The sequence below is a fragment of the Mustela erminea genome, chromosome 8 (genome assembly GCF_009829155.1).
Source record: "Mustela erminea isolate mMusErm1 chromosome 8, mMusErm1.Pri, whole genome shotgun sequence".
NCBI lineage: Eukaryota > Metazoa > Chordata > Mammalia > Carnivora > Mustelidae > Mustela > Mustela erminea.
This window is the reverse complement of record NC_045621.1, coordinates 73830547-73852029: the sequence shown is the minus strand read 5'-3', so window position 1 is coordinate 73852029 and position 21483 is coordinate 73830547. Positions and strand designations below refer to the sequence as shown.

Here is a 21483-nt window from a genome sequence, read left to right as displayed (position 1 = left end):
TTGTGTTCTTTCCAACTTTTTTCTTGTGATTGAGTTTTAGCTTCAGAGCATTGTGGTCTGAAAATATGCAGGGAATGACCCCAATCTTTTGATACTGGTTGAGACCTGATTTATGACCCAGGATGTGATCTGTTCTGGAGAATGTTCCATGTGCACTACAGAAGAATGTGTATTCTCTTGCTTTGGGATGAAATGTTCTGAATATATCAGTGATGTCCATCTGGTCCAGTGTGTCATTTAAGGCCTTTATTTCCTTGTTGATCTTTTGCTTGAATGATCTGTCCATTTCAGTGAGGGGAGTGTTAAAGCCCCCTACTATTATTGTATTATTGTTGATGTGTTTCTTTGATTTTGTTATTAATTGGTTTATATAGTTGGCTGCTCCCACTTTAGGGGCATATATATTTAGAATTGTTAGATCTTCTTGTTGGACAGACCATTTGAGTATGATATAGTGCCCTTCCTCATCTCTTATTATAGTCTTTGGCTTAAAATCTAATTGATTTGATATAAGGATTGCCACCCCAGCTTTCTTCTGATGTCCATTAGCATAGTACATTGTTTTCCATTCCCTCACTTTAAATCTGGAGGTGTCTTCAGGTCTAAAATAAGTTTCTTGTAGGCAACATGTTGATGGGTTTTGTTTTTTTATCTATTCTGATACCCTGTATCTTTTGATTGGGGCATTTAGCCCGTTAACATTCAGGGTAACTATTGAGAGATATGAATTTAGTGCCATTGTATTGGCTGTAAAGTGACTGTTACTGTATATTTTCTCAGTTCCTTTCTGATCTACTACTTTTATGCTCTCTCTTTGCCTAGAGGAGCCCTTTCAATATTTCCTGTAGAGCTGGTTTGGTGTTTGCAAATTCTTTCAGTTTTTGTTTGTCCTGGAAGCTTTTTATCTTTCCTTCTATTTTCAATAATAGCCTAGCTGGATATAGTATTCTTGGCTGCATGTTTTTCTTGTTTAGTGCTCTGAATATATCATGCCAGTTCTTTCTGACCTGCCAGGTCTCTGCTGCCAATCTAATATTTTTACCATTGTATGTTAAAGACTTCTTGTCCCGGGCTGCTTTCAGGATTTTTTCTTTGTCGCTAAGACTTATAAATTTTACTATTAGGTGACGGGGTGTGGACCTATTCTTGTTGATTTTGAGGGGGGTTCTCTGCACCTCCTGGATTTTGATGCTTGTTCCCTTTGCCATATTAGGGAAATTCTCTCCAATAATTCTCTCCAATATACCTTCTGCTCCCCTATCTCTTCCTTCTTCTTCTGGAATCCTTATTATTCTAATGTTGTTTCATCTTATGGTGTCACTTACCTCTCAAATTCTCCCCTCGTGGTCCAGTAGCTGTTTGTCACTCTTGCTCAGCTTTTTTATTCTATGTCATTTGGTCTTCTATATCACTATTTTTTTCTTCTGCCTCATTTATCCTAGCAGTAAGAACCTCCATTTTTTACTGCACCTCATTAATACCTTTTTTGATTTCAACTTGGTTAGATTTTAGTTCTTTTATTTCTCCAGAAAGGGCTTTTATCTCTCCAGAGAGGGTTTCTCTAATCTTCCATGCCTTTTTTGAGCCTGGCTAGAGCCTTGAGAATCATCATTCCTAACTCTAGATCTGACATATTACCAATGTCTATATTGATTAGGTCCCTAGCCTTCGGTACTGCCTCTTGTTCTTTTTTTTTTTTTTTTTTGTGGTGAGTTTTTCTGCCTTGTCATTTTGTCCAGTTAAGAGTATATGAAGGAGCAAATAAAATACTAAAAGGGTGGCAAAGACCCCAGGAAAATGCACTTTAACCAAATCAGAAGGGACCCCAAATCTTGGGGGCAGAAAGGGGATAAAAAGAAGTTCAGAAAAGAAAAAAAAAATAAAATAAAATAAAGAAAAATATATAAAAGAAAAAAAAAATATATATATATATTAGATAAACTAGTTAAAAAACGTTAAAGAAGAAAAGGGCAAAAGTTAAAAAATTTAGCAGAAGAAAAAAATAATACAATTAAAAATAAATTAAATTAACAGCAAGACTAAAGAATCATGGGGAGAAAGCCATGAGTTCCGTGCTTTGCTTTCTCCTCCTCTGGAATTCTGCTGCTTTCCTTGATAGGTGAACTTGGTCTTGGCTGGATTTCTATTGATCTTCTGGGGGAGGGGCCTGTTGTAGTGATTCTCAAGTGTCTTTGCCCAAGGCGGAATTGCACCCCAGGGGCTGGGCTAAGTAATCTGCTGGGGTTCTCTTTCGGGAGCTTTTTTTCCCTGAATGCTTTCCGTAGTTTCGGGGGCGGGGAGGGGGTCAGGAATGAAAATGGCAACCTCCCAATCTCTGGCCTGGAGGAGCCAAGAGCTCGGGACCCCACTCCTCATTGCGCCCTCAGAGAAGAGCGCCCAATCACTCCGGTCTCCCTGGCCTCCATCCCGCTCTGAGCTCACCAGAGCCTGTGACCAGTTCAAGGTAACCCCGAGCTGAGAGCTTACTCCTCGGTTCTGTCTCTGTAGCCAGCTTCCCTGGTCTAATACCTGTGAGCTCTATAACACTCAGATACCCCTGATCCTTCTGTGACCCTGCTGGACCTGGGGCCCGCTGACTCCACGTGGGCTTCACCCCGGTTTAGCCTCTGGAACGATGTCCCTTAGTGGAGCAGACTTTTAAACGTTCTGATTTTGTTCACCATTGCTCTGTTGCTTGCCGGGAGCCGGCCCCTTCCCCCCCGCAGTCTGTCTTCCCGTGGCTTTGGATTCACTTCTCAGCTGGTTCTACCTTTCAGAAAGTGGTTGATTTTCTGTTTCTAGAATTGCTGTTCTTCTTCTCTTCGATCTCCTGTTGGATTTGTAGTTGTTTGCGATGGTTTGATAAGCTATCTAGCTGATCTTCTGCTACCTGATGTTGTCTCAGCCTGCTACTTCTCCACCATCTTGACTCCCCTCCCAATCGATTCCATATTTTTAAAGCTTTTCCCATTATTTTGGTGCCAACTTTAAGAATCAAACAGAATCTGTGAGATCCTCCTCCTATCCCTAAATGAAACAATTACATAAACACATGGTCTCCTTTATCTTCTGTGTTTTCTTCAATATGTATTACCAGTGTTAGAAACTCAAATTTTTACATTATGAATATTCTCTTTTAAGAACTTATTTTTGGCATTTATATTAAGCTTCACAAGCATATTAACAATAATAATTATTTAGAATAAAGTGAGTTTTACTAGCTTCATTTCTCATAATTATTTTTTTTCTTTATCACTCTCTTCTGGATGTGTTCCAATTAATTTTCCATTTTGTTGACATGTGAGGTCAACGTAATATTCTGGACCTCTGGGAATATAAATGTGTTCCTTTGATAAATCTCTACAGTGTTTAAATGGTATTTAAATGTGAGTGCCTTTAGCCTAGACATGCTTTCTAGCTTATTGCAATTTCCTTTCCTCCCATCTGTCTACTTGATCTATCTGCTTGCATTGTAGTTTTTGTTTATAAATTCTTTCTAAACCTTCTTAAGCCACATGCAGTTTGAAACAGCCAAATGTTTTAAATATGATTCCAGGTTCTTACATTGAATGACACTTTTTCCTTTCCTGTATGTAGGCTTTGGAAGATCAGGTATGGGAACTCTTGCAGGAGGCAGACAAGACAGCTGAAGAGAACAAGGATCGGAGTCAGGTGTATGATGCCATGGCCAACACCTTGGGTGAAGCATGGGCAGCCCTTGTCTCTATGCTTGAAAGAAGAAGGGAGCTCCTCAGGTTGACTTCAGAATTTTTTGAAAATGCCTTGGAGGTTTGTGTTTAAAAGAAAAACTACTTTCACACTAGAGCAAATAGATAGCACTTCCAAAAATGTTTAATTTCCACAAATAGACATTGCAATCAGTTTTTAAAATGGTAGAATGACCAAGTTATATACAATACATTTAATTTTTGATTGCAAAAACATTAAATTGTTAATGTTTTAGATGTAGCCTTTCAAAAAACAAACAAACAAACAAAGAAAACCCTAAGTGGGCACCTGTGTGGCTCAGTCTGTTTAGTGTCTAACTTAGGTTCAGGTCCTGATCCTGGGATCCTGGGATCCTGGGATAGAATCCAGTGTCATCGGATTCCCTGCTCAGTGGAGAGTCTGCTTGCTTCTCCCTCTGCCTCTTCCCCTTGCTTATGCTTTCTCTATCTTAAATAAATAAATAAAATATTTTTTTAAAAACCTTAAGTACAGCTAATTAAAATTAAATAAAATATTAAGTAAAAATAGAAACTATTATCCATAAGTCACTATGATTTCTTTCTTTCTTTAGGAGATGGTAATACAGTTATTAAATCAAACAATTATCCCCGATTTTATGATTATTAGGAAATGTTCTAAAGTGTTCTTGTTGATTTAAAAGTGGAGGATAGAACATATGCTTTTTATGAAAAAGGCAACTGCAGAATATTCCATAGAATATTTGACTTGTAAGCATAACATTTTATAGAATACTTTCCAAAGGCATACAGTTGGATTCATAGTTTGTACTCATTAAAAATTTAAGGAAAGAAAAGTCTGGACTGAAGAAGGTCATTTCCTCCTGCGACTTTTCTTGAATTCTGAGATGTTTTCACAGTTCTCAATTTCAAAATGTGAGACCAAAGAACATTATCAAAAGAGCTGTTGTATTTGGTGTAAGGCATTCACTGGAAATTTCACTTTCAACTTTTCTGTCAAGTGGCAGTACATTCATTCTGATGTGAGAGAACTGCTTCATTATGATAAAGCACTAGCTTTGAAAAATATGACATTTCCAAAATCAAAATTCAGGTCTTAAATTCAAAATAATGAAGGAAGGAAGATTAGTAATAGAACATAAAAATTGGGGTAGACAATCTCATGAATCATAAACTCGTTTAAAAGTAAAAAGAAGGAGCAAAAACCTTATTGTAACTTATGTTTGTTTTCCACAGTTTGAATACAGAACCCCAACTACAATTCATTTTACAGATCATCTTGGGGAAAAGTTTCATACGTAGTTTTCTTTCCTGAGAAGGACCAGATGAAATTCACCTACAGGGTCAAATTGTAGATATATTTGAATCATTCCATCTTAGTAAATGGGGTATAGATGTCAACTTCCCTTGAAATTCAACTCATTTAAGCAGAAGAAATTATCTTTCTTCAGTCATTAGGCCCAATACTTGTTTCTCATGGGGTAGTAGCATTAATGTCAGCTGATTTTCTCTCTGATGAGAAATTATTTCCAGAGATTGCATGAAGTAAAAGGAAATACTAAGTCAACTCATAATTCAGCCCACCACTCTGATTTGTAGTAAAAAGATACTGTTTCTTATATTTTCCTGATTCCAATTTTGTGGGTCACTTAGTAATAAGCTGAAGGCAAACTCTTTTCCTGCCCCTTGTTTTGCCAAACTATTTTAATCACTGATTAATAATAATATTAAAAAAAATTGAGTCCAACCATTGCCACTTTTGTCCAGTGCAAGATGCAAAAAGAAAAGTGGATGATAGAAAATATCTGTAAGGTAAAAGTTAACAGAACTTTAGGGAAAACTTTTCTGCATACACATTCCTTGCTTATTTATTTATTTAAAATTCAAATAACAGTTGAAATATGTTATAAGTTATATAGTGACTCTAGAACTTTTTATAATATTCTACAGAGAAAAGCTAAATCACCTTCTAGGGTTGGGTTTTTGTTGTTGTTGTTGTTTGCTTGTTTGTTTTGAAACTTCTCTTTGAAGAATACCCGTAAAATAAGCTATCAGAAATGGAATGAATTAGAGATGCAAATGATGTGTGTATAGAGTTCCCTCATTGAACTATGATGCATGCAGTTCCATAAAAATATGAAATGACTTCTTATTGCATGGTTGATAATTACTACAGGACTGTTTTAGACCTGCAGACTAACCATCAGACAGATTATTCTCTTATTAGACACCATGCAGCAATTTAGGAACACTGTCCCTAAGTGACGGTGACTAGTATCCACCAGATTGTTCTAACATGATTGTGGAGGCCTTCTCCATATTTCCAAAGAGGACATGCTCATTAGTCTCTCTCTCATCATTCCATGCCATTTATAACTAGATTTTATGTGACTATTGTAATAATCAAAATATAGTAGATATTGTTAATCAAATAGTTACATAAAAATATTAAAAAATCACTGAATTCATAGATGATAGTTTGGAGAAAATGTGAAAAAAAATATTAAGCATGTGGTAAACTTTTGTGTCTTTCTTACTGATACTTGACCTTTATGAGTTTATTCAATATCTGATATAAAGGTAAACATATTGATTAAGATTATTGATTAAACTTTTGAATCTGAGTGCTGAAACAAAACAGTTATTGTCTAGCTAGACTATGTAGACTATGTGTACTACCATGGATGTACTGTACTGGAAGAACCAAACATGTTTTGCCCTCTTCTAAAATTTGTTTCTAAGATTATTCCCCTGAGAATTTTACCATCACTTCAAATACCTCTCCTTCATATTTCCTTGAAGGAGAAACAGAGAGATGGGTCATATTCCTCACCATTTAGGATGCAAAATTTCTCTCTCTTTTTTGAAACAGAGGAAAAATCTCCCATTTTTCATTTTTGCTGTATCTCATCTCATTTTTATATAAAGAATGCATAAGTTCATTGATAAAAATTCAAACAAAATTACAAATTATAGATTTGTTAAAAGTTTACCCCCCATCCTTAATCTCATTCCTTCTCATAAAGATAATCGTTTGGTGTGTTTCTCTTCAGATCACTCTCTTATTTTGTATAAGAAATGGGGTTAGATATTACTTCTTAGGCTTTTGTTGTTTGTTTGTTTTTAGCAAACTTTTTGGGTATTCTTTGACAAACTGCTTTATATGTTGGAAGTGGCTGCTTTGTTACATAGACAGTAATTTTAGTTGAAAATTTCAATAGACACTTATCAGTAAAAAAATAAAATTACTTCAACATATTTGACATATATCCATGTATGAAAGGAATACAAAGGAAGGAGAAGAAATTTCTTTGGCACTTTGTAAATTGACTATATGTAAACATACAACCTCATACAAACACCCTCAACCCCCACACACTCACACAAACACACATATCATCATATAAACACACAGACACATATACAGTCAGCTAGGTCATGATTTACTGAAAAATATCTACAAATCACTCGAAGTGGCGCATTGATTTTTATTGTTTCAAATGTCTTTTCCTTTGTATTTGTGTTGTAGTTTGCTATTAAAATAGACCAAGCTGAAGATTTCCTCCAGAACACCCAGGAATTTGAGAGTGCCGAGTCTTTAAAATCACTTCTTCAGCTTCACGAACATCATACCAAAGGCAAGAAATATGTTTATTCCTCCCATAAGCTTTTAGGGGTTTTATAACCTTCATGTTCATGTGAGAATGCTCATGTGTAACAATGCATTTTAAATATATCTGTTTATACCTCAAATTGTTCCAAGAAAGTTTAAATAAAGCTTTATTTTTGGTCATCTGCTTCAAAAAATGCATAGTTGTAAATGATTCTGAGGGGATGTTAATGGAACAGCCTCCAGAGATTCAGTTATTCAGTTTGGTAGGTTTTAGCTCCTGAGGTCAGGGGCCATTTCCGCCTTGTTCTTCCTTGTATCCTCAGCATCTAGCACAGTGTTGGCATTTGGTGGATCCTCAGGAAATATTTCTTGTTTGAATAAATGGTTGAATTCAGTGAATGTTCCTTCTCAGAGTCAGGAAGTGAAGATCAGGCTTTAAATAACAGCTCTAGATAAGGAAAATCCTCTTTCACTATTAGAGCTATTTAAAAAAAGGGGGATTTGTTAGTGGACTTTTTCTTCAGGAAGCCTATAGTTTGGTTGGGGCATGTACACATTTATTGGCGGGTTACCTGTGGGACTCCGTTACACCACCCAGCATACTACATAGTAACATTTAATTTCCATATTTGTCTCTGTCACCAGATTGTGAGACTCTGGAGGGCAGGGATTAGTATATATCTGAATCTCACGAGGTAAAATCGCATCCAACCCAAAGTATATTTATTGAGTGTTAATTGTATTTAATTCCAACATAAGACACAGTACAGTGACATAAACTGGAGCAATAAACAAGGCACTACAGGGACATTAAGGAGATAAAAATTGATTCTAAGCTCTGAAGGATCACAACTGAACCCTCCAGTTTTCCAATGTCTTTTTAAAATGAACATAATACCTAAGAAGCTTTCCCTCAGGAACAATCATATTATTACTTCCTTGTTCTTAAATGTATATTTTAAATGTGGCTAAGATATAGATTCATTGGAGTCCATTATACTATTTTCTCTACTTTTGTGTATATTTTAAAGTGCCCATTGAATGAGTTTAGGAAACCCTATCCCACTGAGGAACATTTGGAATATTTTAAAATGTTTTAGGAAGAAATATCATCCATGATCTCAATGCCAAGACTATGACTTTGATATTTTAAAAAAATTATTCTTTCGGAAAGATGGCTTAGCAAGCTATAATTTCACTCAAGTTATGGACATCCTCATTTATTCATCTTGAATTTGTAATTTATACTTGAGTATGGAAAACTATATAGGTATCAGTATAAAATCCTCTTTAATATAAACTTTTTTATATATAATGACAAGCAAAACAAATAATAAAAATTTATTAAATATCTACTTGCCACACATCATAAGGCATTATGTCAGAAAGTAGGGTTTTATGTATGCAAAAATATGATCTTTAAAATAAACACACCATAGAAATTTTGTATTTCTTGGAGTTCATGATATTCTACTTAGTTTACTCTTGAGGAAAAATGTATCACTTTGTATGATCAACTGATGGAATAAATTGCTGGGAAAGCATAAAGAATAAAACAGTTAAGATATAAGAAACCAACAGAGGAATAACCAAAGGACTGACAGGAAACTGAGGGAAAAATGTGTCCATTTTAATGACTATCATGGTAGCAGTAACGGACTGATTTTAGGCTGGGTACAGTTTACAAGCAGCCTTGGCCAGAGACTCCATTCCTGGAGGTACTATGGTAGTAATTATATTATTCTGGCAGATGTGAAACAGAGAATGGAAGTTCTGGCTAATTATATGTATTCTGTAGGAAGAAGAACAGGTTGGTCTGTTCCACTGTCAGTCTGCAATGCCCTAGCATTTAGAGCTATGCTTCCCTCTCTCATCTGAAAAGTCTAGTGTGTAAGACCTAGTTGTGGAAAGGGAGAAACAAAATGTTATGTGGAAACCCTGCCACTTGCCCATATTTCCTGTGTGTGTGTGTGTGTGTGTAACTTTTCACAGTATCATAACAAACTCTTCAATGCAGAGGAATTATGTATATGTACATACAGAGAATCAGTCATATTATTGTATAGGCTATACAAATTAAAACTTTTCAGTTTCCTATACAAGGCCCTCTATAATCTGTCTTCACCTTGTTTTCAAGTTCTTTCTTTCCCTTCCACATAAGAACTTGCTCTAGATGGGTATGTTTTTTCTGCCCCTTCCTCTCCCATCTTGTTCATGTTCACTTCCATTTCTTTGAGAGATTTGTTCTAATATTCTCCCTGCCTTACCTTACTCTATTTGATTGATCTCATCCTCTTTTTGGTCCAAGTTGTTTTCATTGTTTGTTTCTTTGCATTGTTAACTCCTAATCAAATTGCTCAGTGCACATAATCACACCTTCCTCACTCTGAGCAGTAAGACCGTCTAATCCTTTATTTGACAGATCTAGGTCATGTGACATAAAATACTTCAAATTCTTTCCTTTTCATGTCAAACTCTTTCTCTCACAATATCTTCACTTATCTCATTCTCTCTTCTGGCTCTACCCCCCCTCAAAAAAAAGTCAAGTTAAAAGAGACAACTGGCCCAACTACCACAGCCTCATTAGTGCTGTGCAGTTAATTGCTGAATGTTAGAAAGCTAATGCGGAGTGCCATGGGAGACTGCAAAGAACACTGAGCGTCTAATCAGAACATGTGGCTTTTAGCACTCCTTAGCCTAGTTCTAGTTGTGTGATGCTTGGTAAGGTACTTAGTCTCTGAGTATTCTTCATAGTTCTCCCTGTCCTAAAAATAAAAAATAGTATATTCAACCCTGCTGATACTCTCTTCTTTTTTTCTTACTTCTAACAGAAAATGTCTCAGATATTGCCCTGTCTTGTTGACTTCACTTCATAACAATGTCCCCACTTCTCAACCTCATAATTTGTCTTCCATTTTCATTACTTTCCCATCACAAAAATCTCATGCCTTCTCACAGTCTTTTTACATCTCTAGAGAACCCCTGATCTCTAGCACTTTTAGCTCTCTTAAATCTTACATCTCTCTTAATACATTTGATCTCATTCAAGTATTCTACAAGAATTTTTGAACATCTCTCCTATGCCAATCACTATGCTAAGTTCTGAGGATATTATCATGGTCACTATCTTCATATTGTCTTGGATCCTGGTGGCACAGGAGACATTAATCAACTAACCCAATACAAAACTATAAAACTATAGTTGTGATAAGAACTGTTAATGAGAACAATTAATAGTATTTGATTTGGTATAGGATTTTATATAGGATTTGATTCAGTCACGTTTTTCTTTTGAAGAATTGGCAGTTAAGTAAGACCTAAAGTATGAATAGAATAAAGGTGGAGAAAGAAGGGGTTGAGAATGATGTCCCTGGCAGAGGACACAGTGAAAAGTTCTGGTGCAGAAGGGAATGTCAGGTTTGTGATGTAGTTAAAAAGAGAGAGATAAAGAGTAGAGAGATTGAGATAATCTGAAAGGGAGGATAGGGACCAGACCATGCCAGACCTAAAATCATGTCAAGGGGTCTGTCCTTAATTCTAAGGCAATTGGAACCCATTGTGCACGTGCGTGCGTGCGTGTGTGCGTGTGTGCGTGTGTGTGTGAGTGACATAGTATATCTAGAAAACATCTGTCTGGCTAACATATAGAGAATAGATGAATGGATTAGAGAAGGATGAAATTAAGAGGTAGCTGCACAAGTCCAGGCAACAAATAATGTTTTCTGTAGCAGGGATGGAGAGCAGTAAACGCACACAGGAGATTGAGGGTGGAATTGATAGGTATTGATAATGAGGGAGAAGAATGTGTCATGGATGACTCCTGGGTGCTAGTCTTTAAACTTCAGAATTACTTCATTCACTTCAGAATGTAGAGCACATCAAGAAGTACAGGCACTGTAAGTAGCATCACACCACTAAAAACCAACCGAAACAGTGCCCAAGTCCCATGATTTTTCTCCTCCCTGTATTGAATTACACTGTCATTGAACTGCAGCATCCTATCATTTGGCAGTTAGTGCTAGAGAAATTGTTAGGTCATGTTCTGACCAGTTGTATCAGACATTTTCTATTTACACATTTGGATTCCTTACAGTATAATTTATTGTTAACATAAAGATTATATACATTTTAAATTATACCAAGAATTTGAATGTTACTATAGAAAAGCTTCCTCATATCACCAGTATTTTTTTTTCTAATTTTCTTCTAGAACTCTTAGAACGATCTCTAGCCCTTTTAAACAAAAGTCAACAGCTCACTGATTTCATAGAAAAATTCAAGTGTGATGGACCTAATGTGAATCCTGAGTTGATTCAGGGAGCTCATAACAGCTGTTTGAAGATTGACAACCTTCTTGAGCTTCTCCAAGACAGGAGACGGCAAATCGACAAGGACCTGAAGCAACAACAACAAGAACTGCGTCAGGTTCTGCAGATATGTCAGTGGGACCAGCAAGAAAATCAGGTAACCCAAAGGGGAATTAATGATCTCTTGACCTCAGCTATTGAAGTTTGATTATTATGTGGACTGACTGTTTCCTGGGATAGTTCCTCATTTGTTACGGTCAAATTCTGTGGGTTTTAGTCCAAACTAACATGTGTTTTCCACATAAGTTAAATGAAAAACAAATATTTTTATTTTCTATTGTTGGACTCTCTTTCTCACCTCTTTCCAGATTACTACTTATATACATATTTCCTTGAAATTCTGAAATATAAATTTTTGAAGTTTTCTTGAAAGTTGGAGAGGCATGATGGTGCTGAACCGTACTACATTGCTGCTAATGCCACTGAAAGTCTGTCAGCTCCGAGGAGTGGTTTTAGAATAGTCTGGTGCCAGGTGCCTCGGTGGCTCAGTTGGTTAAGTGACTACCTTCGGCTCAGGTCATGACCCTGGAGTCCTGGAATCGAGTCCCACATTGGGCTCCCTGCTTGGCAGGGAGTCTGCTTCTCCCACTGACATCTCTCCTCTCATGCTCTCTTTATCTCTCTCTCAGATAAATAAATAAAATCTTAAAAAAAAAAAAAAAGGCCCGGTGCCAAGTAAGAAATATGACCTTGGCCTGTGGTTGGATGCTGAATAGTTAGAGGGCTTTGGGGCAAGAGGTTCATGAGTTTGCAGACTTGCTAGAACTAATCACCCTAGCTGCAGGCACGCTTTGGTCAGTTGTCAATATGCTTGCTGTGTACTTTTTTTGTCCCAACTACTTAAGGGTAAGCACAGATAGAACTCTTTCTTTAGAGCAGTTTCAGATTCATAGTAAAACTGAGTGGAAAGTACAGAATACCCTCTCTTCCCATACATGTATAATCTCTCCCACTATCCCTATCCTGCACCAGAGTGGTATGGTTGTTGCAGTCAGTGACCTACTTTGATGATCATTATCATCCCGAATCCATAGTATATGTTAGGGTTCACTCTTGGTGCAATATATTCTGTGGCTTTAGTCAAATGTAAATGACATATATCCATGATTGTAGCATACAGAATAATTTCGCTGCCCTAAGAATCCTTTGTGTTTTGACTCTTCATCCCTCCTTCACCTTAATCCTTGGTAACCACCCATCTTTTTACTGTCTCCATAGTTTTGCCTTTTCCAGAATGTCATATAGTTGGAATCAGTAGGTAACCTTTTTGGATTGAGTGCTTTCACTTAGTAATGTGCATTTAAGATTCTGCCATATCTTTTCATGGCTTGATAGCTCATTTCTTTTCAGTGCTGAATAACAGTCTGTTGTCTGAATTTGCCACAGTTTATTTATCCATTCACCTACTGAAAGGGATTTTTGTTGTTTCCAGGTTTGGGCAATTATAAATAAAGCTGCTATAAGGATTCATGTACAGATATTTGTGTGGGCATAAATTTTAATTCATCTAAGCAAATACCAAGGAATACACTGCTGACTCACATATAGTAAGACTATGTTTATAAGAAACTGCCAAATCATCTTCCAAACTGGCTGTACCACTTTGTATTTCCATCAGCAATGAAAATTCCTGTTGCTCCACATCCTTCCAGCATTATCTGTGTTATCTCTGTCTTGGACATTGGCCATTCTGATAGGCATATAGTACTATCTCATTGTTTTAATGAGTCTCTTATTTATTTATAAATGGCAGGTATTCATCCTTTCTTATTGCTGAGTAATATTCCATTGTGTATATGACCACATCTTCTTTATCCATTTGTCTTTTGAAGGGCATCTCAGCTCTTTCCACAGTTTCATTATTGTGGACATTGCTTCTAGGAACATCGGGGTGCATGTGCCCCTTGTTTTCACTACATCTGTATCTTTAGGATAAATGCCCAGTAGTGCAATTGCTGGGTCACAGGGTAGCTCTACTTTAACTTATTGAGGAAAATCCACACTGTTTTCCAAAGTGACTGCACCAACTTGCATCCCCACCAACAGTGTACGAGGGTTCCCCTTTCTCCACACCCTCTCTAAAATTTATTGTTTCCTGCCTTGTTAATTTTTGTATTCTAACTGGTATAAGGTGGTATTTCAATGTGGTTTTGATTTGAATTTCCCTGAGAACTGATGTTGAACATTTTTTCATGTGTCTGTTAGCCATTCATATGTGTTCTTTGGAGAAGTGTCTGTTCATGTCTTCTGCCCATTTTTTCGACATGATTATTCATTTTTTGGTGTTCAGTTTGAGAAGTTCCTTATAGATCTTGGATATCAGCCCTTTATCTGTAGTGTTATTTACAAATAACTTTTCCCATTCCATGGGTTTCCTCTTTGTTTTTTTGACTGTTTCCTTTGCTGTGCAGCTTTTTATCTTGATGAAGTCCCCAAATTTCATTTTCGCTTTTGCTTCTTTGCCTTTGGAGACATATATTGAAAGAAGTTGCTGTGACTGATGTCCAAGAGGTTAATGCCTATGTTCTCCTCTAGGATTTTGATGGATTCCTGTCTCACACTGAGGTCTTTTCATCCATTTTCTTTGTGAATGGTATAAGAGAATGGTCAAGTTTCATTCTTCTGTATATAACTGTCCCATATTCCCAGCACCATTTATTGAAGAGACTGTCTTTTTTCCATTGGATATTTTTCCTGCTTTGTTGAAGATTAGTTGATCATAGAGTTGAAGCTCTATCTCTCAGTTCTTTATTCTTTCCACTGATGTATGTGTCTATATTTGTGAGAGTACCAAGCTGTCTTGGTGATCACAGCTTTGTAATATAGCTTAAAATCAAGCAATGTGATCCCCCCAGGTTTGTTATTCTTTTTCAACAATTGCTTGGCAATTCAGTGTCTTTTCTGGTTCCATATGAATTTTAGAATTGTTTGTTCGAGCTCTTTTAAAAATGCCATTGGTATTTTGATTGGGATGGTGTTGAAAGTATAGATTGCTCTGGGTAGCACAGACATTTTAACAGTGTTTATTTTCCAATCAATGAGCATGAAATGTTTTTCCACCTTTTTGTGTCTTCTTTAATTTCTTTCGTAAGTGTTCTCTAGTTTCTAGAGTATAGATCCTTTACCTCTTTAGTTAGGTTTATTCCAAGGTAGCTTATGGTTTTTAGTGCTATTGTAAATGGAATATATTCCCTAATTTCTTTTTCTACAGTTGCATTGTTAATGTATAGAAAAGTAACCAATTTCTTTGTGTTGATTTTTTATCCTCCCACATTACTGAATGCTCTATGAGTTCTAGTAATTTGGGGGTGGAGTCTTTTAAGTTTTCCATGTAAAGTATTATGTCATGGGCAAATAGGGAGAGTTTGACTTCTTTGCAAATTTGAAGACATTTTATTTCTTTTTATTGTCTGATTGCTGTTGCTAGGACCTCTAGTACTATGTTGAACAATAGTTGCAAGAGTGGATGTCCTGGTCGTGTTCATGATCTTAAGGGGAAAGCTCTCAGCTTTTCTCCATTGAGAATAATATTCGCTGTGGGCTTTTCATAGATAGTTTTTATGAATTTGAGTAATATTCCATCTATTCTTACAGTCTGAAGAGTTTTAATCAGGAGAGGATGCTGTATTTTGTCAAATGCTTTTTCTGCATCAATTGAGAGGATTGTATGGTTCTTGTCTCTTTTTTTATTAATGTGTTCTGTCACACAAAAGGATGTTGAATACCCTTTCATCCCAGGAATGAATCCCACCTGGTTGTGATGGATAATCCGTTTAAGGTACTGTTGGATCCTATTCGCCAGGATCTTGTTGAGAATCTTGGCACCCATATTCATCAGGGATATTGGTCTGTAATTCTCCCTTTTTAAAAAATTTCTTTTTAGTGTTCCAGAATTCACTGTTTATGCACCACACCCAGTGCTTCATGCAATACATGCCCTATATAATGCCCACCACAAGGCTCACCCAACCTTCCACTCCCCCTCCAAAACCGTCAGTTTGTTTCTCAGAGTCCACAGTCTTTCATAGTTCGTCTTCCCCTCTGATTTCCCCCAACTCACTTCTCCTCTCCATCTCCCCATGTCCTCCATGTTATTCCTTATGCTCCACAAATAAGTGAAACCATATGATAATTGACTCTCTCTGCTTGACTTATTTCACTCAGTATACTCTCTTCCAGTCCCTTTCATGTTGATACTAAAGTTGGGTATTCATCCCTTCTGATGGAGGCATAATACTCCATAGTATATATGGACCATATCTTCTTTATCCATTCGTCTGTTGAAGGGTATCATGGTTCTTTCCACAGTTTGGTGACTGTGGCCATTGCTGCTATGAACATTGGGTACAAATGGCCCTTCTTTTATTACATCTGTATCTTTCAGGTAAATACCCAATAGTGCAATTGTAGGGTCATACAAAAGCTCTACTTTTAATTTCATAAGGAATCTCCACTCTGTTTTCCAAAGTGGCTGCACCAGCTTGCATTCCCAAAAGTGTAAGAGGGTTCCCTTTACTCCACATCCTCTCCAACACAAGTTGCTTACTGTCTTGTTAATTTTGGCCATTCTAACTGGTATAAGGTGGTATCTCAATGTAGTTTTGATTTGAATCTCCCTGATGGCTAGTGATGATGAACATTTTTCATGTGTCTGTTAGCCATTTTTATGTCTTCTTTTTTAAAAATTAACATATGATATATTATTAGCCCCAGGGGTACAAGTCTGTGAAGCATCAGGTTTACACACTTCACAGCACTCACCATAGCACATACCCTCCCCAATGTCCATAACCCAACCACCCTCTCCCTAACCCTCTCCCCCTGGCAACCCTCAGTTTGTTTTGTGAGATTAAGAGTCTCTTAAAATTTTTCTCCCTCCCAAACCCATCATGTTTCATTTTTTTCCTAACCTACCCCTAAAACCCCCACTTTGCCTCTCAAATTCTTCATATCAGGGAGATCATATGATAATTGTATTTCTCCAATTGACTTATTTCCCTCAGCATAATACCCTCTAGTTCCATCCACGTCATTGAAAATGTCAAGATTTCATTTCTTTTGATGGTTGCATAGTATTCCAGTGTGTGTGTGTGTGTGTGTGTGTGTGTGTGTGTGTGTATACACACACACACCACATCTTCTTTATCCATTCATCCGTTGATAGACATCTAGGTTCTTTCCATTGTTTGACTATAGTAAACATTGCTGTTATAAACATTAGGGTGCACATGCCCCATTGGATCACTACATTTGTATCTTTAGGGTAAATACCAGGAGTGTGATTGCTGGGTTGTAGGTTAGCTCCATTTTCAACTTTTGAGGAAATTCCATGCTGTTTTCCAGAGTGGCTACACCACCTTGCATTCCCACCAACAGTGTAGGAGGGTTTCCCCTTTCTCTGCATCCTTGCTGGCATTTGTCATTTCCTGACTTGTTAATTTTAACCATTCTGACTGGTGTGAGGTGGTATCTCATTGTGGTTTGGATTTGTATTTCTCTGATGTAGAGCACTTTTTCATGTGCCTGTTGGCCATTTGGATGTCTTCTTTGCCAACATGTCTGTCCGTGTCTTCTGCCCATTTCTCGATTGGATTATTTTTTCTTTGGGTGTTGAGTTTGATAAGTTCTTTATAGATTTCAGATCCTAGCCCTTTATCTGATATGTCATGTGCAAATATCTTCTCCCATTCTGTCAATTGTCTTTTGGTTTTGTTGCTGTTTCCTTTGCTGTGCAAAAGCTTTTGATCTTGATGAAGTCCAAATAGTTCATTTTTGCCCTTGTTTCCCTTGCCTTTGGCAATGTTCCTAGGAAGAAGTTGCTGTGGCTGAGGTCGAAGAGGTTGCTGTCTGTGTCCTCCTTAAGCGTTTTGATGGATTCCTATCTTACGTTGAGGTCTTTCATCCATTTTGAGTCTATTTTTGTGTGTGGTGTAAGGAAATGGTCCAGTTTCATTCTTCTGCATGTGGTTGTCCAATTTTCCCAACAATATTTGTTGAAGAGACTGTCTTTTTTCCATTGGACATTCTTTCCTGCTTTGTCGAAGATTAGTTGACCATAGAGTCGAGGGTCTGTTTCTGGGCTCTCTATTCTGTTCCATTGATCTATGTGTTTGTTCTCATGCCAGTGCCATACTGACTTAATGATGACAGCTTTGTAATAGAGCTTGAAGTCTGGAATTGTGATGCCACCAACTTTGACTTTCTTTTACAACATTCCTCTGGCCATTTGAGGTCTTTTCTGATTCCATACAAATTTTAGGATTATTTGTTCCATTTCTTTGAAAAAATTGATGGTATTTTGATGGGGTTGCATTAAATGTGTAGATTAAATGGACATTTTCACAATATTTGTTCTTCCAATCCATGAGCATGGAACATTTTTCCATTTCTTTGTGTCTTCCTCAATTTCTTTCATGAGTACTTTATAGTTTTCTGGGTACAGATTCTTTGCATCTTTGGTTAGGTGTATTCCTGGGTATCTTATGGTTTTGGGCGCAATTATAAGTGGGATGGACTCCATAATATCTCTTTCTTCTGTCTTGCTGTTGGTTTATAGAAACACAACTGATTTCTGGGCATTGGTTTTTATATCCTGACACTTTACTGAATTCCTGTACGAGTCTAGCAGTTTTGGGGTGGAGTCCTTTGGGTTTTCCACATAAAGTATCATATCATTTGCAAAGAGTGAGAGTTTGAGTTCTTTGCCAATTTGAATGCCTTTTATTTCTTTTTGTTGTCTGACTGCTGAAAGTAGGACTTCTAGTATGATGTTAAATGGCAGTGGTGATAGTGGACATCCCTGCCATGTTCCTGACCTTAGTGGAAAAGCTCTCAGTTTTTCTCCATTGGGAATGATAATTGCTGTGGGTTTTTCATAGATGGCTTTGATGATATTGAGGTATGTACCCTCTGTCCCTACACTTTGAAGAGTTTTGATCAAGAAAGGATGCCGTACTTTGCCAAATGCTTTTTCAGCATCTGTTGAGAGAATCATATGGTTCTTGTTCTTTCTTTTATTAATGTATTGTATCACATTGACTGATTTGCAGATGTTGAACCAACCTTGCAGCCCTGGAATAAATCCCACTGAATTGTGGCGAATAATCATATTGGCTAGTATTTTGGTGAGAATTTTCACATCTGTGTTCATCAAGGATATTGGTCTGTAATTCTCTTTTTTGATGGGCTCTTTGTGGTTTTGGGATCAACGTAATGCTGGCCTCATAAAATGAGTTTGGAAATTTTCCTTCCATTTCTATTTTTGGAACAGTTTCAGAAAAATAGTATTAATTCTTCTTTGAGTATTTGGTAGAATTCCCCTGGGAAGCTGTCTGACCCTGGGCTCTTTTTTGTTGGGAGATTTTTTTTTAAAAGATTTTATTTATTTATTTGACACCAGAGAGAGATCACAAGTAGGCAGAGAGAGAAGAGGGAGGCTCCTCGCTGAGCAGAGAGCATGACGCGGGACTGGATCCCAGGACCTTGAGACCATGACCCAAGCTGAAAGCAGAGGCCCAAACCACTGAGCCACCCAGGCACCCCCATTGGGAGATTTTTGATGACTGCTTCAATCTTCTTACTGATTATGGGTCTGTTCAGGTTTTCTGTTTCTTCCTGGTTCAGTATTGATAGTTTATATATCTCTAGGAATGCATCCATTTCTTCCATATTGTCAAATTTGCTGGTGTGTAGTTGTTCGTAATATGTTCTTATGATTGTTTGTATTTCTTTGGTGTTGGTTGTGATCTCTCCTCTTTCATTCATGATTTTATTTATTTTGGTCCTTTCTCTTTTCTTTTTGATAAGTCTGGCCAGGGGGTTATCAATCTTATTAATTCTTTCAAGGAACCAGCTCCTAGTTTCATTGATTTCCTCTATTTTTTGTGTGTGTGTGTCTATTTCATTGATTTCTGCTCTGATACTTATGATTTCTCTTCTCCTGCTGGGTTTAGGCTTTCTTTGCTCTTCTTTCTTCAGCTTTTTAGGTGGAGGGTTAGGTTGTGTATTTGAGACCTTTCTTGTTTCTTAAGAAAGGCTTGTATTGCTATATATTTTCCTCTCAGGACTGCCTTTGCAGTGTCCCACAGATTTTGAACAGTTGTATTTTCATTATCATTTATTTCCATAAATTTTTTACATTCTTCTTTAATTTCCTGATTGACCCATTCATTCTTTAGTAGGATCCTCTTTAGCCTCCATGTATTTGGGTTCTTTCCAACTTTCTTCTTGTGATTGAGTTCTAGTTTCAGAGCATTGTGATCTGAAAATATGCAGGAAATAATTTTGGTACTAGTTGAGACCTGATTTGTGACCCAGGATGTGATTTATTCTGGAGAATGTTCCATGTACACTAGAGAAGAATTTGTATTCTTTTGGTTTGGGATGGAATGTTCTGAATATATCTGTGATGACTATCTGGTCCAATGTGTCATTTAAGGCCTTTATTTCCTTGTTGATCTTTTGCTTAGATGATGTGTCCATTTCAGTGAGAGGGGATGTTAAGTCCCCTACTATTATTGTATTATTGTTGATGCCTTTCTTTGATTTTGTTATTAATTGGTTTATATAGTTGGTTACTCCCATGTTAGGGGTCTAGATTTTTAAAATTATTAGATCTTCTTGTTGGACAGACCCTTTGAGTATGATATAGTGTCCTTCCTCATCTCTTTGGCTTAAAATCGAATTTATCTAATAACAGGATTGCCACCTCAGTTTTCTTTTGATGTCCATTAGCATGGTAAATTGTTTTCCATTTCCTCACTTTAAACCTGGAGGTGTCTTTGGGTCTAAAATGAGTTTCTTGTAGACAGCATATTGATGGGTTTTGTTTTTTTTATCCATTCTGATACCCTTGTGTTTTGGTTGGGGCATTTAGCCCATTTACATTCAGGGTAACTATTGAAAGATATGAATTTAGTGCCATTGTATTGGCTGTAAGGTTACTGTCACTGTATATTGTCTCTGTTTCTTTCTGGTCTATTACTTTAACACTCTCTCTTTGCTTAGAGGACCCCTTTCAATATTTCCTTTAGGGTTGGTCTGGTGTTTAAAAATTCTTTTGGTTTTTGTTTGTCCTGGAAGATTTTTATCTCTCCTTCTATTTTCAGTGGTAGCCTAGCTGGATAGAGTATTCTTGGCTGCATGTTTTTCTCATTTAGTGCTCTGAATTTGTCATGCCGGTCCTTTCTGGCCTACCAGGTCTCTGTGGATAAGTCTGCTGCCAGTCTAACATTGTTACCCTTGTATGTTACAGACTTCTTGTCCTGGGCTGCTTTCAGGATTTTCTCTTTGTCACTGAGATTTGTAAGTTTTACTATTAGATGATGGGGTGTGAACATATTTTTATTGATTTTGAGAAGGGTTCTCTGTGCCTCCTGGATTTTGATGCTTGTTCCCTTTGATATATTAAGAAAATTTTCTACAAGAAGTTGCTCCAATATACCTTCTACCCCACCTTTCTTCTTCTTCTGGAATCCCAATTATTCTAATATTGTTTCATCTTATGGTATCACTTATCTTTTGGGTTCTCCCCTCGTAGTCCAGTAATTGTTTCTCTCTTTTGCTCAGCTTCTTTAGTCTCCAGAATTTTGTCTTATATATCACTAATTCTCCCTTCTGCCTCATTTATCCTAGCAGTAAGAACCTCCATTTTTGATTGCACCTCATTGATAGCTTTTTTATTTCAACTTGGTTAGATTTTAGTTTTTTTATTTCTACAGAAAGGGCTTTTATTTCTCCAGACAGGGTTTCTCTAACATCTTCCATGCCTTTTTTGAGCCCAGCCAGCACCTTGAGA

The 21483-nt window shown here is 37.0% G+C and overlaps 1 protein-coding gene across 7 annotated transcripts in view; it reads left to right on the top strand.

Moving 5' to 3' along the window:
• Positions 1 to 21483, top strand: part of CCDC141 (coiled-coil domain containing 141) — a 235072-nt gene that overhangs the window by 76213 nt on the left and 137376 nt on the right. For 6 of the 7 annotated variants that reach the window (XM_032356082.1, XM_032356079.1, XM_032356080.1 and 3 more), the window contains 3 exons: positions 3598 to 3789; positions 7237 to 7345; positions 11531 to 11784. In XM_032356082.1, the coding sequence (XP_032211973.1) occupies positions 3598 to 3789; positions 7237 to 7345; positions 11531 to 11784 (555 nt within the window). The remainder of the gene's footprint in view (positions 1 to 3597; positions 3790 to 7236; positions 7346 to 11530; positions 11785 to 21483) is intronic. The other variant, XM_032356084.1, reaches the window with a different exon arrangement.